Consider the following 22,599-nt stretch of genomic DNA (forward strand, 5'->3'; position numbering starts at 1 on the left):
GGATTTCAAATGTCTGCGGAACAGGGATGTTTATTAAATAGTATCAAATCATGCCAAATCCTTCTGCATTGCTGATGCTTGTTAGCAGTCTTTCCCTCAGTTTTTCTCTGCTACTATATTCACACAGAAGCAGTACATTATAACATGTGTGAGATGTGGGTAATCTGAAATGCGTCAGTATCAGTATAAAGCCTCAAGCAAATCAAGGTTTACCTGTCAGAGTCACCACCATTCTTTGCAATAACAAACTGTAGTTTACTCAATCCTCCTATAGGCGCCTATCATAATAATGAGCAAAGACTGATTCACATGAGTCAATTGAATGCCTACCCTATCAGACCCTGTAGCAAAAAATAGCAGCTTCTTCTTTTCTTCATAGGAAAACGAGTGCACAATTTCCCAAAAGTACCTACATGATCACATTGAGTATTACGCATCAATGATTCGCTTAGGTATGACCCACTTGATGATATCAGAATCTTTTGTCCATCCTCCATCATACACGGTCGATGTCTCCAAAGCCTCAAAGTCAAGATCCGAGCTTCCACAAATAAGCTGCTCCACTTCTTCAGGTCTGAAGATCTGATTCAGCCTGTCAATGATAGACTATACAATACAAATGTCTCTTTTTACCTTGATTGCGCTGTCTTGACACACCAGCTGGAACCCCTCTTTGAACGCATTAAACTGATTCTCTACAGACTTGCTCAACACAAAATCAGCGTACAACCCCACAAACTCGGATCGATTCTCGTTAGTTAGCTGTATTCTAGAGCCTGATGGCTTCAAATCACAGGTAAACACATGATCAAACGACTGCACATCCACTTGAAATGGGCGATCATATTCAGTCTCTATATCCCCATCAAACGAGAGTAATCGTTCCAGTCCCTTTCCCAAACTCTACAAGGTTGAAAAATAAGCATGTGAACTGCACACACAGCAAACCGACTTACTGGATCCAATTGTTTCAGATCTTGTAAGCCTACGTCCACATCCATCACTTTCTTGTACAATGCCAGTGGAAAATGCAGGTCCAGTATCACGCTATTGTACACGGCTAGACCCAGTAGCAAACCAACAAGCTTGTACTCTCGGATATTGATATCGTCTACCACCGGGTTTGGACTAAACCAGCATAACCTCGATTCTTCATTGAAAGTGAACATGCCGTATTTTGGATCAAATATCTCTCGCACGATGAGTTGAAAGAATTCCTTTTGTACACCACCTTCATCTACACCCTCTTCACCAAGAAATTGAACCCGCAGTTGCTTTTTCAGGTCATGTATCGATTTTTCCTCCAGCTATGTACTATTGTATTGAGCAGTGTGTAGACCAAACCCCAGCATTTCACCATTTACCTGTAATAGTGTATCTGATATGATATGATCACGACGAATTTCTAGCACCAAATAAGGGCTATTTACACCTATTCACCCATTTAGGCACTACTCTTTTTTAAGGCACTCTCTACTGTAACTTACCTTGGAATAATGCCCTGAAAAATGCATCCTGCAATTCGTGTCGCATCTGAAACACACTCTCCACCTTGAGGACATCTGCTTTTACAGCAGGATTTAGCATGAATGGATAATCGCAAAAGGAGAACCTAAATGGCATGGTTACGATATTGTACAAATTGCCACTATCAAGTTAACGGTTACCCCTTCTTGTCCTTGAAATTGGGAAAATCCTCTTTGATCTCTAATTGCTCATTGACAGCATCATTGTAGAAGTCTGTGTAAGAAACATACTTTTCCAGTTCATTGAGTCGATCTAGGTAGGGTTATGAGTTGATCCAGAACACCAACTGCTCAAACACACACGCACACACTCACATAAGGCTGCAATGCACTTTGTAGCATCAATCACGGAAGGATCTGAATTGGGGCTAAACCCGCTGCTGGTGGCATTGGAGGAGGGCGAGCGATACAGGAGTCTTTTACGCACAAATCGCTGAAACAGACCAAGCGTTTTTCTAAACTGCTGAGCGTAATCCTCTTTGGTGATATCAATGTGCATGATACTTTCATCGTTGGCAGCTATTGGCTCTATCAAGTAGCGGCATAATTGATCTTGTAAGTCTGTATTCAGATGCACAATTGCTTCACAGAGCTCTGGAAATGCACTTGTATCCAATTGATCATCTAGAAGAAAATCACACTAGCACACTTTTATATCAATACACTGATATGTCCCCTGCTACACTATAGACGTACCTGGAATAGGATGATAAAGATATTGAGATATTTGGGTTCCATGTCCTGTTTCTTGCTTCGCGTCATGCTACTCAGCAAACGTTTTGATCGAACGACAATAGTAGATTTCATCAAGGGTGAAGACTGTGCTTGGCATGAATCAATGTGGCCAGCAATCTCCTATAACTACACACTCACCTCCAGTAACTCATGGATACCCTCTTGTACTTGCATTTTATCCACTGGACACACTAAAGCAGCGTTCATATCCATCTATACAGAAACATGGCGTTAAACAGTAGACAGCTTAATATACTGTCTTCCGTACCTGCAAGAAGCTTGAGCTCAGGTTTTCTGCTCTGCTGAACACGTTGACTACTCTCTCTGCAAGTTTTGTCCACTCATCAGTTCTCTCGCTCTCTGCTCTTAAAGACTGGATCAAGTTCAAATCAAGGTATTCTTTACTGTTGGAATTAGTCAAATCCTATATGCCCATATCCTCTTTATTGTGTACCTTCTGCTGAACTCATGCTGTTGTAAAGTGATAAAAAGACAAAGAAAACGTCGAGCAATCCTCCTCCTCCATGCTGAGATTTAACACGTTTTCACCACGTTAGCTACAATGCATTTTAAACCAACTGTTGAAAGGTGTGCTTTATTTTCTCAGGATGGTGCACATGTGTCATCCAAATACAGTAGCTTTGAGCTTTTTGCCATTCGAAAACAAAGCAGTGGTTTTTCAATTGTGGTTTCATTATTCTGCTGCACACATCTCTTGATCTTCTCAGATCGACTAAATGGCTTCTGCTAAGCAGGGAGAATATGTATATCCTAAACTGGAACGTTTATTTGGGCTAAGCAAAGCACATTACAGTTATGTAACTTTAAAAAAATACCTCACCAACATGCCAAGTGTCTATCGATAACTTGAAACCAGCAACTTATTAGGGAGATTATGGCACACTGCTGCGAGCTGAACATCGACGACATTTTCAGCTAAGCTAATAATTTTTGCTACAGTCACTGGAGGAAAATGGTGATTTACTAGTAATGAACTATTAGCCGATCTATCTCGCTACGCTCGATATCGGCGTCGCCCTGTGGGCTCTCGCCAAAGACATTCTAAATCAGGTATTATAACATTATGGTATATCAATTAGATTTTATACAACCAATTATTAGTTGGTAAAAGAAAGGTTATATCAGAGCCAGGAGGAGCAGACGAGACATCTCCCTCAGCATCCTTTTTGCTTACACTGATATCAAACAAAGCTTATTATTGGGACAATGTGAAAGAAAATTCAAGTTTTATGCAGCATTTGTACATCACAATTGCCATTTTCTGATAATAGAATTGTCATATCATTCGCTGCTGCTGACGCTCTTCATGAGATGGCGACATAAAAGCTGGCTATGTGTAAATACAGGGCTTACGTAAGATCTACAGCGGCTTTTTTCAGATATTGTCATTGCAAAAGGCACGTTTATAATCAAAATTCTAAAAAAAAAAGTATTTGGGTCAAGCAATTGCTCTTTTACTTCCATGATCTCCATTTAATCAGCATCGCAATCATCATTGTCATCATCAGAAAGGCATTTAGGTCAGCCAGCAGCAGTGCCGCCGCCAAAATCGATTTAAGCTCAGTTTTTTTTCTGTTCAAGATTGGACAGATATTGTCTTTTTTCGACTTCTTTAATCTATCTTATGATATTCGACTATATAAACTGTAATAATCACCTCACGCTTCCTAATACACTCTTGAAGTACTTTTCAAGGCGCTTCCAATGGTGCTAATTGTACTAAGTGTATTGACTGAACTTATTGAGCAATTTGATAAAAATTGAAATGCGGTTTTTAGCGAAAATAGCCATATTGTGCATATGAAAGCATCATAAAAGTGGTTTCAGAGATTGCTATGGATCGAGAGAAACATTTTGATTTAATATATACCATAGTAAAAGTCTTTATTTTCAAGCTGAAAAACGCGATCGTTTGATTTTCAATGAAAACCATGAGGTACCCCTCATGCTTTTTGGTCGATTTTTGGCCATGTTTTTTTTTGGCCCAAAAAGTTGAGCAAAGGTGTCAGGAAGTTACGACTACTCAAGTACAATTGTTTGGCGTCATTCCGATGGCTCACAAAAGCCTATATATCAAGATATGAAGGCTTGAAAGCTGTAAAATTTGGTTATGTATTGTTCTATAAAGTTTATTTACACGGCATAAATCACATCTGTGGTAGCTGAAATCTTCTGGAAAGGCAGTTCTGCAGCCTGTGCAATGTCTAGTTCAAATAAAAGGTGTATTGATTTTGGTAAGACTAATTCATACAAGTTTTGATGAGTTATGTTGTTGGCAAGCTTGAAAATAATGGAAATGAAAAAACCGAATTTACTGCTTGAATACTATGGTCTAGCACCTTTGCTTTGCTGCGGTAAAACCCTCATCAAGATTAATATTACCAAATGTTGGGTTAGATGCTTAGTTGCCATGGTTTTTTACCTTCACTTCGCTACGGTAAAACTGCCTCATAGGTCAACGTTACCAAATGTTGAATTAGATGTGTTATGTTTTTGGTGGATGAACTTAGCACCTCCTCCAAACCCTCTCCCTAATACCGGCTTCATTCACCTTGTACGGTGCTCAATTCTTTAAAACTTTAAAAGGATATGATTTGTTTGTCTACGTTTTTTGAATGTTTTGCAGCATATATAATGATAGTAAATTATTTAGTAAATTATCTTGAAAATCCAAGAGCGAAAATAGATTTGGTGAACAAAAGCTTTAAAATGCAGTAGCCGAATAAGTTAGTCATTGTCAAGAGCATTGGTAGATACACTTTGTCATTGGCCAGTTCCTTACATTGTGCACTATATTTTTACTCTGTGGTAAGGAATAACACCTTACAAAAGTGAGATACGTAGTGGATCTATGTTTAGCAAAGTATGTTTGGCTTGGAAGTTGATGAAAACAACTAGTTCGTGAGGCAATCAAAATGCCGTTGCTCTCTCTGTTTCTTTAATAACAAATAGCTTTCGAGAGTAAGCTATTGCAACTTGATAAAAAGCTTGATTACGTTGTTTTTGGAGCCATAATCAAGATGTTTTATTAACAGTGCATTGATAGCTGAATAGATGTATCCTTTAAATCATTTGAAAGTCATATAATGATTAACGACACTCTCTGTAAGACTAATAGAAAGATTGATGTTTGTTGCCATGGCAACACAATCCAACTGCTGAAGTGTCGTATTGATTTATTACCAATGGCCAATGTATCTAGGCATCAAATCAGACATTTTTGTCAGACAGCATTGATGACATTGGGGCTCCAATGAAATGTATTGGACAATGGATGCGCTTCTCCGGCCTGTTGCAAGTCGCGAAGATTTTTGGCGTTTTCCAAATCTTCACTCACAATTACCATCACCTACCTGCTTTTCCTTTTTATACATTCAAAGAATGTCTACATTGAATTCCTTCTTTACAACAAGAAAGTCGAGGAGCACTTGCATCAATAAAGAAAAGACGTTGGCATCTTCAGAGAGTGAGGCCAGCAAGCCATCCTTCGCAGTACAAGCACCACAACCTGTCTATGAAGCCCTGCCCAAACAACTGACAGTTTCCAATAAGTATGGAGCAATAAAGAGTAGTGCTGCCAAAAAGAAGCCTTCACAGGACAACAGCAAAAGCAGAAACTCAATTCTACACTACCTGTCTCCTGTAAAAACGATCCACCATACCACAGAGGAAGCTGTTGCTACTACTCCTCTCTGCCAGATTCGCCAAAATATACCTGTAAATCATGTTTGGAATATCATTCTTGAAGAGTTTGATCCTCAATCGCAACCCAATCAATTTGAGGCCTCTCCCTCGCCATCGCCATCGCCTACCATCGAAAAGGCTGATCTATGTACAGTCAATGACATGTTGATGAGCAATAATAGACGACGCAAGTTGGAGGACTCTACATGTAGAGTAAGTAGTATTTGTTAAACAATGGCTTGATCAAATGATACTTAATCGCAAACTGCTTTATGAAATAGTGCGTTCGCATCCGCACTGTAGGACCTACTGTTTCCTCCATGGACATTTTCCGTATTGAAGACTATTTATTTGAGGATACCAACGAGAATTTATCACGACCACTTCGAAACAAGCACACACTCAGGGAGAGCAATGATCTTTTCACGGAGATGTTGGCGAGTTTAATGTATCCAGAATAGTGCTGTGGAATTTGATGATGTATGCCAGTGTCCAAAGCAGATCATGTCACTTGATCTATCGTTGCAAGCTATTACAATATATAAAAACATTTTGAACCGTTTTTGTCCTATTGTGTTTGCATCTATTTGATGGCCTTTTATCTTTGGGCATTGAAGTCAACCCATAGCATTCGCTATAGAGAAATGACAGTATGCATACTTTTGGCTTCTCCAATGCTGGACTGCTTCATGATTTTGAAAGTTTTTGCACAGCCATCTAGTTGAATGTTGCAGACTCTCCACGCACAACAGCGGTAAAGATTTCCTGCATTATGCGAGAAAGTGTCTACTCAATGCTCTTCAGAATTGCAATAAAGCAAGAGATGAGTCATTTGCCGAGTTGAAAGAGAGTGCAGCTTGAACCATGAGTTAACTCTAATTGTAGTTATTCCAAAGGAAAAACAATTGATAGGATCGCAGGCGCTCTTTTGGAGACAGATATGAGCTTACAAGCCCTTAGATCTTACCTTAAATGGCAAAAACATGGTTGATTTTCATAGATAGAGCATTATTGTTGCTCTTCCATCAGCCAAAATGTGTTTAAAGACCGCTCAACATTTCGTTCTGGTTTGTTAATTTTTGTTCGAAACTCGACTTAATTCATGTATCTTGCAAGAATCGACTATACTATCTGTGCTGATCATACCCTACTTCCTTAAGGTGTTTTGAAGTACTTTTCAAGGCACATCCAGTGGTGTCATTCAAAGCATATGTTTTGAACAAGCTCACTAAGCAATTCTTGAAAATGTGAAATGAGGTTTTTAGCGAAAATAGCCATATTTTGCTTATGAAAGCCTCATAAAAGCGGTTTCATAGGTTGCTTTGGATCGAGAGAAACATTTTGATTTAATATATACCAACGTAAAAGTTTTTATTTTCAAGCTGAAAAACGCGATCGTTTGATTTTCGACGAAAATCATGAGGAGTACCTCATGGTTTTGAGTCGATTTTTGGCAATTCCAAAAAAGTTGAGCAAAGGTGTCAGTAAGCAAATGCTGATCGAGAACAGCGATTTAGTGCTATTTTGGCAATGAAAACCGGCTTGTAACACGAGAAATCACGACTCAAATGTGTTTCAATATCGCTTTGTTTTGCATACATTGGGATGGTGAGAGGTGATGCACATATGCTGTCCACCCATTAAAGTGTTGTTTCAGTTGATACAAATAGAGAACACCCTACAAGAATTAAATTCATGGTTATGGATAGGTTTAATCCGACAGCAGACAGGTAAAAAGTCTAAATTAACAGAGTATCGGAAACAGCTATCAGTATTTCGATAAGACAATGCAAAGACAATCGACAGCGCTCGTAAGACGGTATCTCCAAAGCAAAGCGGATGTTGTAGGAGGTTACTACCGTTCTATCTGTCTATTTTATCATTATGGATACCTTGTTGAAAATCCCACCGCAGCAGCAATACAATGCCTACTAAAGCGTGCTTTTTTTTTTTTTGCTGCGACGACAGTTTGACAATCCTATTTAAACAGGAGCCAATTTACTTTTTTTGTTTTTTCTTTTCTCGTTATTAAAAACTCGTCGACTAGTATGGTGGCATCATCAGCACCTTTCAGCGCTGTGCTTCATCAGCTCTTATCCACAGCTAAACCAACATCCTCCAAGGGCAAGGGAAAAGCTCGAAACCAGCCCTCTGATTTCCTGACTCGTCCTATTGAAAGCAACAACGACTGGAATGAGTCTGTCAAGGCATTCTGCAGTCTTGTAGAGAAATACAGCGAAGCCAACAGCGCGAAAAGAGGTGAGTGAAGCTGTCTGCATGGGTAGAGCAACTGTTGAATGAATGATGGATTGTGTGTGTAGAGTTACCTGCTGTCAACTTTGGCGATGATGTCGAGTTTAATGCACCCGAGAAACCATTCGTAGCACCCGCTTCTGCATCACAGGAAGAGCAGCGTAATGCAGAACCTATCCCAGAATCACTTCCAGTAGCAGCAACAACAGAATCAGTACTTCAACAGCAAACGACATCATCTACTGGCACTGCAGCCATCTATGATCGCAACTGGCTTTTACAGTGAGTATATCTAGCATGATGCAATATTTCATTCGACGACATGTCTCACATGTCCACTATCTGATAGACAAGCTCGCATCCAAGTGACAAATCAAGCTGATCTCGGCATGGATGAACGTCAATTATGTGGTGATATATTCACTATTATTCGTTCTGGTGGTTCAGATGATGATATACAGATGTCTCTTGTCGAATTACTAGGATACGAGGCTTTGGATCTCATTGCAGATTTGATATCGCATCGATCCACTATTGTACACAACATTATTCGTATGTCGGATTACGACGAGCAACAGCCTCGAGGAAGAATCACAGCACCTCCTACTTCCACTGAAGCAAAACGACCTGTGTATGGAACTCAATTTATCGTGCAATCTGAAAAAGAATTGAAAGAGGAGAAGCGATTGAGAAAGGAGCAGAAGCGAGCCATGAAGAACCAGAATCGAACAGAAGGTATGTCATGTGCAGTCCGCTCTGTGTTTAATAGCTACTCAAGGCAGCAATCGTATATAGATGATGCCAATGCCGTGTCCATGAGTATTTTGGGATTTGATGGAGAGGATTTACGACAAGCCAGAGAGAACGCATTGATCAATGCAAGCCAAGCACCGTTGTTCAGCTCGAGCCACAAGTCCAAGGCAGCACCCACGTATCCTCATGTTTATCAAGCAGCTCAAAGTGGAGGCACATTGTCCTTGTTTGGAACACGCTATGCTCTACCAGCAGGTACTGTGCGTGAGGAATTCAACGACTATGAAGAGACAACCATTCCCGTGCCCAAAGTAGCGCCAGTGCGTACTGGTGAAAGACGTATTCCCATCTCAGAGATGGACGCTTTGGCTCGCGGCGCCTTCAAGGTAAAGCACCAGAGTTGATTTGATTTAGCTCATTCAATTGACCACGTTTCTAGGCTTACGAAACCCTCAACAGAGTGCAGTCGATTGTGTATCCTGTGGCCTACGAGACAAATGAAAATATGCTTGTGTGTGCTCCTACGGGTGCTGTAAGTTGAGCCTCATGATCCAACTGCATGTAAACTCACCTTATTGATCACCATCACAGGGTAAAACAGACGTCGCCATGTTGACCGTGCTTCGATGTCTCTCTCAGCATTGCACGCCTCCACCTCGAAAGGGCACCACCGAGATTGACTTCACCATTGCAAAAAACGACTTCAAGATTGTCTATGTAGCTCCCATGAAAGCGCTTGCTGCAGAAATTGTGGAAAAAATGAGCAAGCGATTGAAATTTCTGGGTGTCAGTGTGCGTGAATTGACAGGTGATATGCAATTGACCAAAGCAGAGATCAGTGCTACCCAGTTTATTGTCACTACGCCCGAGAAATGGGATGTTATTACCAGAAAGGGCACGGGCGATGTGGAGTTGACGCAAAAGGTGAAGCTGTTGATCATTGATGAAGTGCACCTGCTGCATGAAGACCGTGGTGCTGTCATTGAGAGTATCATTGCAAGGACTCTGCGTCAAGTCGAGTCCAGCCAGTCCTTGATCCGTATTGTAGGCTTATCTGCCACGTTGCCAAACTATGTTGATGTCGCTGCCTTCCTGCGCGTCAACCCCTATCAAGGCCTATTCTACTTTGACAACGGCTTCAGACCTGTTCCTCTGGAGCAACATTTCTTGGGCATCAAAGGAAAGCCAAATTCAACGCCTTCCAACGAACGCATGAACCGTGCCTGTTTCGACAAAGTATCCGATCTGGTCAGGGATGGCCATCAAGTCATGGTCTTTGTGCATGCGAGAAAAGAAACGGTCAAAACGGCTCAGATGTTGCGAGAAGAAGTAGCCAACGAGGGCATGCTGGACGCCTTTGATTGCTCAGATTCACCAAAGTACACACAATACAAGCGCGATATTACAAAGTCTCGCAACAAGGAGATGAAAGAACTGTTTCAATATGGTTTTGGTATACATCATGCTGGTATGCTGCGATCTGACCGTACCTTGACTGAAAGGATGTTCCAAGACGGTGCGCTCAAGGTTCTCTGTTGTACCGCTACACTGGCCTGGGGTGTCAATTTACCTGCTTATGCGGTTGTCATCAAGGGAACGCAAGTGTATGATTCCACCAAGGGTAGCTACGTGGATCTCTCCATCTTGGATGTGCTTCAAATCTTTGGTCGTGCGGGTCGTCCACAATACGAAAGCCATGGTGTGGGTTATATTTTGACGACACACGATCGACTCTCCCACTACATCTCTGCCATCACGCAACAACATCCCATTGAATCCAAATTCATTGAAAACATTGTCGACAATTTGAACGCTGAGATCGCCTTGGGCACAGTGACCAACGTTGACGAAGCTGTGACATGGCTCAGTTACACCTACTTGTACGTGCGCATGAAGAAGAACCCCATGATTTACGGTATGGACAATGCAGAGCCCATGAACGACCCTTTGCTAGGAAGAAAGCGACACGAAATCATCACTCTGGCTGCTCGCAAACTGGCGAAATGCCAAATGATTATCTTTGACGAGAACACGGGTTATTTACTGCCCAAGGATCTCGGCCGCATCGCATCCAACTTTTACATCAAACACACTAGTATTGAGATTTTCAACACTATGATGAAGCCGCGCATGACGGAAGCAGATGTCTTGTCCATGATGAGTATGAGTTCTGAATTTGATCAAATCAAGTCGAGAGATACTGAGCATCAAGAGCTAAAAAAGCTGCTGGAAAACGCTTGTGCTTGTGATATCAGGGTAAGTTTCAGATCCATCAATTTATATAGAAAGGAGAAATTGACATACCAACATAGGGCGGTACCGAAGACACGCATGGCAAGGTCAATATTCTGCTGCAATCCTACGTCTCCAACGCCTACATTGACGACTTTGCACTGGTGTCTGATTGTGCTTACGTTGCTCAAAACTCTGGCCGTATTGCGCGTGCCTTGTTTGAAATTGCTCTCAACAGAAACTGGGGACCTACAGCCTCTGTCTTGCTTCAAATCAACAAGGCTGTTGAGAAGCGCATGTGGACATTCCAACATCCCCTCAGACAAATGGGTCTCCCTCACGACATCATCAACAAGATTGAGAGCCGTACACACGAGGTATCGATTGAAGAAATGCGCGACATGGATCCCAATGAGTTGGGTGAACTGGTGCATCATCGTCGCATGGGTATGACCATCTCTAAATGCGTAGATCAGTTCCCTATGCTGCTGCTGGATGCTCGTATTGCTCCCATCACCCGCAATGTCTTGAATGTGGAACTGACGGTGACTCCTGATTTCGTATGGAATGACAAACTGCATGGCAGTGTAGAGCCATGGTACATTTGGGCAGAAGACTCCGACAATGTGGAAATCTACTATTCCGAATACTTTTTGTTGTACAAGAAGCAGTTTGGCGAGCCCATCAAGATTGCATTCACTGTACCTCTGGTGGAGCCACTTCCCTCTCAGATCTACATTCGTGCTGTGTCTGACAGATGGCTCGGCGCTGAAACTATCCTGCCTGTCTCCTTCCAGCACTTGATCTTGCCTCAGCTATATCCACCTCATACGGATCTGCTTGATTTGCAGCCTCTTCCCATCACGGCTCTCAAAAACGAGGTCCTTGAAACCATCTGTGCCAAGCGATTCACGCACTTCAACCCTGTGCAGACTCAAATCTTCCACACACTTTACAACACGGACAAAAACTCGCTGGTCGGTGCACCCACGGGTTCTGGCAAGACTGTCGCTGCTGAATTAGTCATGTGGGCTGCCTTCAGAGATCGTCCTGGGTCCAAGGTGGTTTATATTGCCCCTATGAAGGCTTTGGTCAAGGAAAGAGTGGCAGACTGGAACAAGCGATTGACAGGACCTATGAACAAGAAGTTGGTTGAACTGACCGGTGATGTGACACCTGATCTCAAGACGATTGAAGCAGCGGATATCATTATTACAACACCCGAGAAATGGGATGGTATCAGTCGTAGCTGGCAGAAGCGTAGCTATGTGCGTGATGTGTCCTGTGTCATCATTGACGAAATCCATCTGTTGGGCGGTGACCGTGGCCCCATTCTCGAAGTCATTGTGTCTCGTATGAATTACATTGGCTCTCAAATTGATCAAAAGGTGCGCATTGTGGGTCTCTCTACTGCCCTGGCTAATGCCATTGATCTTGCTAACTGGCTGGGCATTGATAAAGTCGGATTGTTCAATTTTAGACACTCTGTACGTCCAGTACCCCTTGAAATCTACATTGATGGGTTTCCTGGCAAGCACTACTGTCCCCGTATGGCTACCATGAACAAACCCACCTACGCTGCCATCAAGACGCACTCGCCTACACAGCCCGTGATTGTGTTTGTCTCATCTCGTCGACAGACGCGTCTCACTGCGCAGGACTTGATTGCTTACTGTGGCATGGAGGACAACCCGCGTCAATGGCTCCACATGGATGACATGGAGATGGAAATGATCTTGTCCAATGTGCACGATGAATCGCTGCGTATGTCTCTTGCATTTGGTATTGGTCTTCATCACGCTGGCCTCAAGGAAAACGACCGTAAGATTGTGGAGGAACTATTCCTCAACCTGAAGATCCAAATTTTGATTGCTACTAGTACATTGGCGTGGGGCGTCAATTTGCCTGCTCATTTGGTCGTGATCAAGGGCACCGAGTTTTACAATTACAAGGAGCGTCGTTATGTGGATTTCCCCATCACCGATGTGCTGCAAATGATGGGTCGTGCTGGTCGTCCTCAGTTTGACAATACCGGTATCTCACGTGTATTTGTACAAGACAGCAAAAAGAATTTCTTTAAAAAGTTCTTGCACGAACCCTTCCCCGTCGAGTCCAGTCTTCACAAGTTTTTGGACGACCATATCAACGCTGAGATCGTAGGTGGCACGATCAAATCAAAGCAAGATGCCTTGGATTACTTGACCTGGACCTACTTTTACCGTCGTCTACAGCAGAACCCCACTTACTACGGCTTGGATGATATGACACAAAAGGGCGTAGACACATTCTTATCGAATACCATCAACGATGTGGCACGTCGGTTGGAAGAGGCCGGCTGTATTGAGATTGTGGATGATTTTGAGCTGGTGCCATTGATCTCGGCCCGTATTGCTTCCTATTACTACCTCCATCCCCAGACTGTGCGCCATTTCCGTGATCATGTACACAAGGATTCCAAGTTGGACGATATTCTAGATGTGCTGGGTAATGTACCAGAGTACGAGGAGCTTCCCGCACGTTGCCAGGAGGACTTGTTGAACCAGGAAATTGAAAAGTTCATTCCCTATGATGTGAAGGGTACTCCCAATTTCATCAGTCCCCATGTGAAGGCCTATGTGCTTGTGCAAGCGCACATCAGTCGACTCGAGTTGCCTAGCTCTGATTACATTACCGATCAAATCACAGTGCTGGACTCTGCTATTCGTTTCTCGCAAGCCATGATTGATGTTGCAGCTGACACGGGTTATCTGGAAACAAGTTTGACCATCATGACCATGCTGCAGTGTATCAAACAAGCACGCTGGCACGATGAATCGCCTCTCTTGACGTTGCCTCATGTCACTCAAAGAATGCTCAATCACATTCGTCACAAGGGCAAGCTTGTGAAATCCTTAGCAGATCTTACAAAGCTCCCGGATAACCAAATTAAGCAAATCTTTTCAAATGTCAGAGATTTGGATGAAAGAAGTGTAGATGAGGTAAGCTATACTAGCATGTTTTATTTTTTTTTGTATGCATGTATATACTAAGAGTACACATTTTAGATTCGCCGTGTGATCAGCCGTTTACCCAATATCAGTGTCAAGGCAGAGATTGATACAAAGAAGCCGTACCTGATTCCTGAAACAGATTACAAAATTTCCATACAGTTGAACAGATTTGTACGAGATAAGAAGAAACCTCATGATGGTCGCATCCATTCACCACGTTTCCCCAAGCCCCAATACGAATCATGGTGGATTGTGCTCGGCAATACAGATAATGGTGAATTGTTGGGTCTAAAACGTGTTAGTATGCGTAACGGCCCCAATGAAACGCTCTCCAACAGAGTAAACACCAGTATCTTGTTTGAGACACCTGAACATCTCGGCAAACACAACTACACCTTGTACCTGATCAGCGATGGCTATCTTGGATTAGACCAAAAGATTCCAATCACGTTTGAAACTAGATTAGACTTGGACTCTTGAAGAAGGTGATTATCAAAAAAAAAACGTTTATTTGTAAAAAAAGAATTCTAGAATAAATGCATAAGGAAATACAAAGTGATCACGTAGTATTATAAAAGAAAAAAAAGGGGGCATGAGTTGATGAAGTATACGACATACAGAATGATTCATAAGTAAAAAAAAAAGATATGAGGATGAGGGAGGAAGCGAGAGAGAGAGGGAAAGGAGTGTGCTGGGTATGTTTGATTTTTTTGATGGTTATGTGGGTTTTGCTTTTTTTTTTGGTAGGGCTTTTTGTAAACGATGAAAAAGAGGTTGCTAATAAAGAATTAGACTCCCTGTAAAAGAGAAAGAGTATAATATTACAAGAAAGGTAGAAAAGAGGGGGATGTAAAGATTAAAATTACAAGGAATTTTAGTTTACAGAGCACCATCTTTACCAGCAACGTAGGTCAATAGATCAACCACTCTTGTTGAATAGCCAAATTCATTATCATACCAACTGATGAGCTTGACAAACGTTGGAGATAGCTGAATACCAGCCTTCGCATCAAAGATACTCGACTCAGAAGCACCCACAAAATCTGTTGATACCACTTGGTCCTCCGTGTATCCTAGGATACCCTTGAGTTCCTTACTTTCAGAAGCCTTCTTGATGGTAGCTTTGATTTCATCATACGATGCGGGCTATTGTATGTAAGAGTTAGCATGCTGTTGCACAATGAAATGTAACCCGCCCATTACTATAATACCTTTTCCAGTCGCACAGTTAGATCAACCACAGAAACATCAGGGGTAGGTACTCTGAAAGCCATGCCAGTGAGTTTTCCATTGAGTTCAGGGATAACCTTACCAACAGCTTTCGCTGCGCCAGTAGAAGAAGGAATAATGTTCGCACCAGCACCACGGCCACCTCTCCAGTCTTTGTTGGATGGACCATCGACCGTTTTTTGAGTAGCAGTAGTAGCATGAACAGTTGTCATTAGACCTTCCAAGATACCATATTCATCATGAATGACTTTAGCCAAAGGAGCAAGACAATTCGTGGTACATGAGGCGTTTGAGATGACAGTGAGATCAGACGTATACTTGTCAAGATTTACGCCTACAACAAACATAGGGGCATCCGCAGAGGGGGCTGAAATGATAACCTTTTTCGCCCCACCTTTGAGATGAGCAGAAGCAGAGTCCTTGGTAGTGAATACACCAGTCGATTCGATAACGTAATCAGCACCATGAGAACCCCAAGGGATTTGAGCTGGATCGCGTTCGGCATGAACCGCAATTTCGTGGCCATTGACTACCAGTTTACCGTCCTTGTGTTCGACAGTGCCCTTGAATCGGCCGTGAGTGGAATCATACTTGAACATGTAGACCATGTATTCGAGATTAATGAAGGGGTCATTGATAGCGACGACCTTGACCTTGGGATTTTCGAGAGAGGCACGCAAGACAATACGGCCAATGCGACCGAAACTAGAGGAGTGTACATGTCAGTCTTTCTTACATCATAGCCAGAAGATATCCTTCTACTTTACCCGTTAATACCAGTGTTGATAGTAGACATATTGAATAAAATTTGATTTAAAGAGATTTAAAAAAAAGAGGTAAAGTTTAAATGTGTTTTTTTTTGGGTCGTAAAATTGAGTTTTTTCGTTAAAATGGGTTCGTTAAAAGTGCTTTTTAGATTTCGTGAATAAGAGTAGAAATGTAAAAAGTAATAAGAGTTTTTTTTTTCGTAAAGATGAAAAAAAAGGGGTCGTTAAAGGTTTAAAAAAAAAGTTAAAAAAAGTTGTATAGATTTGCTTGAGGGGTTTTTTTTTCGTTAGTTGATAACTAAGGAAAAAAAGAAATTGGGTTGTTTGGTTATGAGGAAACAAACTCGAGACAAAGAATGTCGAGGTTTATATACTTTTTTTTCTGAAGGGATATGTTGTAATACGTTACGTTTTTGCCTCCTTTTGTTGTTCCATAAACATTTCCTAAATATATCGCTATTTCGCCACACACAGCAGCAAAGTAAGCAAGCAAGCTACCCCCGTTCGCTTGCAAATGATCATGCGGTTTTTCCATTATATAAAAAATCGTGTAACTTTTTTTTTTTTTTTTTTTTTTTTTCGTGTACCTGTATCATTCGATATATCTGTTGTAAATAATAGCCATTCTCTCAGAAGCATTTCATTGTATTGAGTATTTATACAGTCCAAATGTAAAATTATCGTGCAAGAAGAGGTGCAGTAACATCAGCATTGCGTACATGCAGTGTGCTTTGATTCAAGTATGTAGGATGACTTTCACGCTTCTTTGCTCGCTTTCTCTATATATAAATTATGTACGTACACAATAGTACTGTAAAATCGATCTCTATTTATTTATCCAGATCTTGTTCCATGTCTTTCAACAAAAATTTCGTTTATTTAGCATATACATGATTATTTGTCTATAAAGAGCCATATGTTGTTTTCAACGAAATACAGGTGGTCGGTTTATCTTGTTTCGCTGTAACCGCAATACCAACCAGTCTATTGCATCTTCTACTCCATTCCTAATATACATGCAATCAGTTATGTTCTGTATACATCATGCCGTCTTGTTTTGTTTACCCTTCTAAAGCACTGACAGGCAATACTCTGGAATCACGAGCGCCAAGCTTCACTGCAATCTTGTTGAACACCTCTTTGACTTGCTCTACCCGTAATGCCCCACTTACATCTTGCTTATTAGCAAGCATCAGCACAGGCACTCCTTCAACTGCATCATTGGTAATCATTTTTTCTATGAATTTCATGATGATTAATCGCCTTGTCTCTCTGTGCAACAATACGGTATCATACCAAACGTATCTCGACACTCGTCTAATCGAACTGGATCTGTTGAATCCACCACAAAAACTATCGCATGACACTCTGAATAGTATCTCTCCCATATCGATTGCAAATCTCTCTGTCCTCCTAAATCCCAAAAGTTGATTCTCGATGATTTGATATCCACTTTGCCAACTATGTGACAAAAAAATCATTAGAATTCTTCAACACCGGCCAGATTGCGTATCGTTGGTGTTTACTTTACTATTCAATCCAACTGTGGGTGCAATTTTATCGGGGTCCAGACCAGCTACGCCCATGAAGATGGACTTTATGCGTTCTAATAAAGTCTAACCATGTTTTAGACGTAACTATTGAATTGTAACTTGTAAGGAGAGCAGTTTCGCCAAAACTTACGGTTTTTCCTGCATTGTCAAGACCGATAATAAGCACATAGTATTCTTCTTTTCGAGTGAGGTAGTTGTAGAAGCCGCTTAATAAGGTGTACATGTGGGGTCGCTGGTGTATATTGGTATGATGAGAAGGCTAAATTTACTACAAGAGAAGATGTGTTGGTGAAAGAGTGTACAAACCAAATGAAATGTGGAGTCACAGAAATGCATTCTGTAGAGCACAACTCCATACACACAAAAAATGCTGATGAGTCGCTAGAATGTCTTGCTCCTTAGATTCAATACTAGAAACTCAACATATGTGCAATTTTAAATCGTTTTCTCGAGTTTAACGAGTCTTTTCGTAGTCGATGGTGGGAGAACGATAAAGTTGCTTTGATGGACATTGGGAATCTATAGCAAACTCAGCAATGTCTTGATTGAGCGTTTGCATCTCAAATGTTACAAAAAGAGGAACACGATATTGTAACCATAAATGAACCGAACAATACAGATTGCGATTATGCAAATCAACGTGTTGACGCTTTACATTCTGTGCATCTTGTTCGTTTGTTCTTTTAGAACAAAGATCTTTCTGAACATTTTCCATGTGTTTTGTTTGTTTGCATAATACGCTCTTGGAAATTTCTAGACAAAATAAATAGTTTTGTGCACAACTGGAACTGTGGACATGCACTGTATAAGAGCGATGGCGCTGTGTTAAAACACTAGTTAGTTGCTCACTGGAATACAGCTTGAAAAAAAAAAGTATTCAGCCCACACACATGCTCTAAAAAGGCAACATGATCTAGCGGCAGCAATAGCAAAGAGATTACACATTTCCTCATCAAAAGGTTTAAACCGAGATAATTTCTGTCTTGATTATTAGTCAGCTAACAATGCGAAATGGGCCGATTAGTTGAGGTGTAAAGCAAAGTTACGTGCATATAAATCAGCCATTGTATTCATTGCATAAATGGGATTACAAAACACTAGTCGGTCATGTTTGCATAACCATGCGATTGATGTTATAAGATGGGGAAAGCCTAAGTGCCAACATATAGGTCGTAGTACAGGTTGGTATTCGGGCTGGTTATTACTATAGTAAATGGCGTTTTCACGAAAACGGTACATATTACATCAAATGACACCTGCAATGTTTATTAATCCGGATGAATATATACTTACTTGGATCACATCTAGCTGCCTTTGGTGCAGAATACAAAAAAGAATAGCCTTTATGGATCACGCTACTCTATGTCAAGAGATATATAGTCAAATATACTGCATGACAGTGTATCACGATCGATTGCTTCGACATTTGCGATGACAGAGATCATGTTCTGACAGTTTATCATCAATTGATGTGTTAGTAATGGCTAATTTACATAAAAAATTTACATAGAAACATATTTCTAGCTTCACGCAAGATGTACAGTGCGCTATTCATCTTGACCGTAGCCGCTATTAGCCCATTAAGGAGAAGCGAAAAGAGTATGGGAGAGAAATCACTGACGATGCCATCCAGCCATGCATGTAAAGCTCAACAATTTGAGCTGTCTAGAATGCTCGGCATTGAAGAGAAAACAAGATTAAGAGCGTACATTTCCAAAAAAAAAAAAAAAAATGGATGAAAGCGGATAGCATTTGCTTATACATCAGACAAGTTTCAAGGCTTCACTGATATTTGTTGTAATTCCCCACTGGATCTGCTAAAATTGATAGTATCCATGCATGCTCGAATAAAGGCTTGACTTCTGATTTGCAGTTATGGTGGTACCGTACCTCAATTCTAGATTTCATTAGGTGGTATAACGAAAGGAATAACGATATGCCGATCTTGTACAAACGTAGATATCACTGACATTGCTTTGAGTGCCCCATCCTGAACATACACATTTAATTGGAACAATTGAAGGCGACCCTTGATGCAATAAGCCTGTCTCAAATGAAATTACCGTTTTGCAACAAATGCTAAAGAAGAAATTACAATTCTAAGAAGGCTTGTTGATCTTACTGCTACGATTACAAGTGTGTGTGATTATCGCAAGACAGTAGCTATCAACTAAAAAACAAACATCAAGTTCAAGATATCCTTCAGAAGAGGATAATCGATTTACCCATTACAACAATGCTCTCTTACAATCTTCAGATATCAAGCTACTGAATAGCATGTATTACACTTTATTTGGCATTGCTGTTGTACCAAGTAGGAACGACAATTTGGGTGGGAAAAAACCAAGGTACGAGATGATTAATAGTGTATCTTTGCTAGTGATGTCTTGCTAGTTCATCTGAATCTTTTCTCATCACTGTGAACCCACAGTCGAGCACTATTGTTTGGCTAATTAGTCACTGGTAATGCGTAACTGAGGGAACGCCATCATATGAACAATCGCTGGACCATTTGAGAGGATCAGAAATTGGCCGCCTCGGAGTTCAGCTACCTTGAGGGTCTATAAAGATATGCCATGAATGTGACTTGAAGGAACATATGGGGTCAATATGCCGAGGTATGGTATAGAGACCTAATCATTTATAAATAAGATGTGAGCTATCTTTTATACTTTCATTTTTTCGTCTTTCACACCATCGAAATTTTACTATGCCTCCTTCTTTGGCTACGGAAAATTCATCGCTTTTAGCTCAAGCACACAAGCAAGTCAATTATAATGGAGACATTGCGATAGAAGATGACGAGACTGGGACTATCTCTGTTGTAAGCACCTCGCCCGCTAAATCGGTTGATCAGCATGACGATTTGTTAAAGAAGAGATTGAACGGATCACCATTGATGGTTGTATTAGTCGGGTAAGCTAACCATCAACCGTCTGGTAGCTAAATCTAATTTGCAATGGCAATACAGCCTCTGGGTTGGTGTGGGTTTATCATCGCTTGATGCCTCCATTGTTGCCACCATCTATCCCCAAATTGGCACTGAGTTCAAAAGGTAAGATCCTCATCTAATTCAGTGTAAACAAACAACACAGGTTCAATGCTGAAATGTAAACACGGTAGATCAAATGAAATTGTCTGGATTGCAACAGCTTACTTGCTCAGCTACACTGCACTTCAACCCTTATGTAAGTGTTTTATTGGCAGGATATATGAACACAGCCTCATGATCTGTATTTGACTCTAGATGGTCGTATTTCGGATGCATTTGGTAGAAAAAATGCATTGTTATTTGCAACTATTGTGTTTTTCGTTGGTTCAGGTTTATGTGGTGCTTCCACAAATTTGTGGGCCTTGGTTATCTCAAGAGCTATCGCTGGTGTTGGCGGAGGCGGTATGAATACAATGTCGGCTGTCATTTGTAGTGATCTTGTATCTTTGCGTGAAAGAGGCAAGTACCAAGGATACGCTAATATAGCTTATGGTGTAAGTGATTGTTTGGAAATGCACTGGATATAAGCTAATTTGTGCGGGTAGCTTGGCTCTGTCATTGGCGCCCCTTTGGGTGGTTTAATTACTGACAATATTGGCTGGCGTTATTGTTTCTACATCAACTTACCGCTCTTGCTTATCTCCTTATATGTTGCCATCTACCTACTCACTAACTACAATTTGGAGGAGCAAGCAGATGATTCAACTGTCATGGAGAGATTCAAGAAGATTGATTACTTGGGCGCAATGAGCGTTGTATCTGCCGTTGTCTGCTTTTTGTTGGCCACCTCCATGGGCGGTAATTCTCGTCCCTGGAGCGATCCTTTGGTTTATGGACTCTTGATCTCATCTGTCATTTTTGGTCTTATCTTTTGCTACATTGAATCCAAGGTTGCGTCAAATCCACTTATGCCATGGCATATTATATCAGCTCGCACTCCACTTGCCTCCTCAATGGTAAATTTCTTTGGCGTGATGGGATCTTTTGCCATGACCTACACCACTCCTCTCTTTTTCCAAGGCGTTTTGGGTTACTCTTCCTCTCAAGCTGGTCTTTTCTTCCTACCAAAGGTTCTCGCTATGTCCTGTGGCTCTCTTGCTTCAGGTTTTTGGATGGCCAGAACAGGTGAATATCGCAAATTCATCACAGTATCCACCTTGACTGCACTTGCTGCAATGGTTTGTACCAGTTTCTGGACTCGAGATACCTCTTTTGCTTTCCTTATTGTTTGTCTTTTATTGGACGGCTTCTCATCAGGTGCTATCATTACAACAGCTCTTGTTGCAATGCTTTCGTGTGTTGGTAGTAGTGGTAAGTTATTCATACACATCACGCTGAGAGAAGGCTACTCACATCTTTTGTGAATTAGACATGGCAACTATCACTTCGATATCATACTTGTTTCGTTCTGCTGGTGGTGTTATCGGTATCTCTGCTACATCTGCCATCTTCCAAGGTGTTGTCAAGAAAATCTTGAATGAACGCATTACCGGCCCTGACGCTGCAGAGGTAACTATTTTGCATGTGTTTAATTTCAATTCCTTGACTAATTTCGCCTAGATTATCGACATTGCTCGCAAATCAATGACACAAGTGCGTGATCTTCTTCCTCCTCAGTACCTTGCTATTGTCTTGGACACCTACGAAGTTGCAGTTCGCTACTCCTTCTATTTGTGTGTTGGAATATCTGTATTTTGTGTTTTATCCAGCCTGTTTATTCAGCAATTTCAGTTACACACAAAGGTTAAATAAGCCATGTATTAGCCCCAATGAAGAAAGGAAAAAAGAAGGTTGATCCTCATTGTACTTTTATATTTATTTAAATCCTATTGCATTGTTTTGCTAAATATAGACGATTATCAT

At 41.2% G+C, this 22,599-nt stretch overlaps 6 protein-coding genes across 6 annotated transcripts; 3 read left to right on the plus strand and 3 right to left on the minus strand.

Moving 5' to 3' along the window:
• Positions 1–43: 43 nt before the first annotated feature.
• Positions 44–2,731, minus strand: ATC70_008172 (uncharacterized protein; the record flags this gene model as incomplete). Its single annotated transcript, XM_064827426.1, has 14 exons — positions 44–164; positions 214–278; positions 331–409; positions 464–582; positions 634–903; positions 957–1,307; positions 1,365–1,432; positions 1,488–1,612; positions 1,668–1,779; positions 1,842–2,166; positions 2,223–2,345; positions 2,400–2,474; positions 2,530–2,660; positions 2,716–2,731. 14 exons carry the CDS (start codon positions 2,729–2,731, stop codon positions 44–46), a joined length of 1,980 nt encoding a protein of 659 aa, XP_064686710.1.
• A 2,932-nt stretch (positions 2,732–5,663) lies between these two features.
• On the plus strand, positions 5,664–6,427 carry ATC70_008173 (uncharacterized protein; the record flags this gene model as incomplete). Its single annotated transcript, XM_064827427.1, has 2 exons — positions 5,664–6,179; positions 6,248–6,427. The coding sequence occupies 2 exons, from the start codon at positions 5,664–5,666 to the stop codon at positions 6,425–6,427; spliced, it is 696 nt and encodes a 231-aa protein (XP_064686711.1).
• A 1,587-nt stretch (positions 6,428–8,014) lies between these two features.
• Positions 8,015–14,674, plus strand: NdufS1 (ndufs1 NADH-ubiquinone oxidoreductase subunit; the record flags this gene model as incomplete). Its single annotated transcript, XM_064827428.1, has 8 exons — positions 8,015–8,225; positions 8,288–8,501; positions 8,569–8,954; positions 9,015–9,358; positions 9,412–9,504; positions 9,564–11,228; positions 11,285–14,182; positions 14,249–14,674. 8 exons carry the CDS (start codon positions 8,015–8,017, stop codon positions 14,672–14,674), a joined length of 6,237 nt encoding a protein of 2,078 aa, XP_064686712.1.
• A 399-nt stretch (positions 14,675–15,073) lies between these two features.
• ATC70_008175 (uncharacterized protein) lies at positions 15,074–16,220 on the minus strand (the record flags this gene model as incomplete). The annotated part of the gene is made up of 3 exons (XM_064827429.1): positions 15,074–15,340; positions 15,406–16,129; positions 16,192–16,220. 3 exons carry the CDS (start codon positions 16,218–16,220, stop codon positions 15,074–15,076), a joined length of 1,020 nt encoding a protein of 339 aa, XP_064686713.1.
• An 896-nt stretch (positions 16,221–17,116) lies between these two features.
• Positions 17,117–17,967, minus strand: ATC70_008176 (uncharacterized protein; the record flags this gene model as incomplete). Its single annotated transcript, XM_064827430.1, has 5 exons — positions 17,117–17,198; positions 17,257–17,428; positions 17,488–17,652; positions 17,723–17,807; positions 17,875–17,967. The coding sequence occupies 5 exons, from the start codon at positions 17,965–17,967 to the stop codon at positions 17,117–17,119; spliced, it is 597 nt and encodes a 198-aa protein (XP_064686714.1).
• A 2,487-nt stretch (positions 17,968–20,454) lies between these two features.
• Positions 20,455–22,488, plus strand: ATC70_008177 (uncharacterized protein; the record flags this gene model as incomplete). The annotated part of the gene is made up of 7 exons (XM_064827431.1): positions 20,455–20,660; positions 20,716–20,799; positions 20,868–20,932; positions 20,992–21,230; positions 21,282–22,047; positions 22,106–22,245; positions 22,297–22,488. 7 exons carry the CDS (start codon positions 20,455–20,457, stop codon positions 22,486–22,488), a joined length of 1,692 nt encoding a protein of 563 aa, XP_064686715.1.
• Positions 22,489–22,599: the final 111 nt, after the last annotated feature.

This window comes from Mucor velutinosus (assembly GCF_035048745.1).
Source record: "Mucor velutinosus strain NIH1002 chromosome Unknown tig00001561, whole genome shotgun sequence".
NCBI lineage: Eukaryota > Fungi > Mucoromycota > Mucoromycetes > Mucorales > Mucoraceae > Mucor > Mucor velutinosus.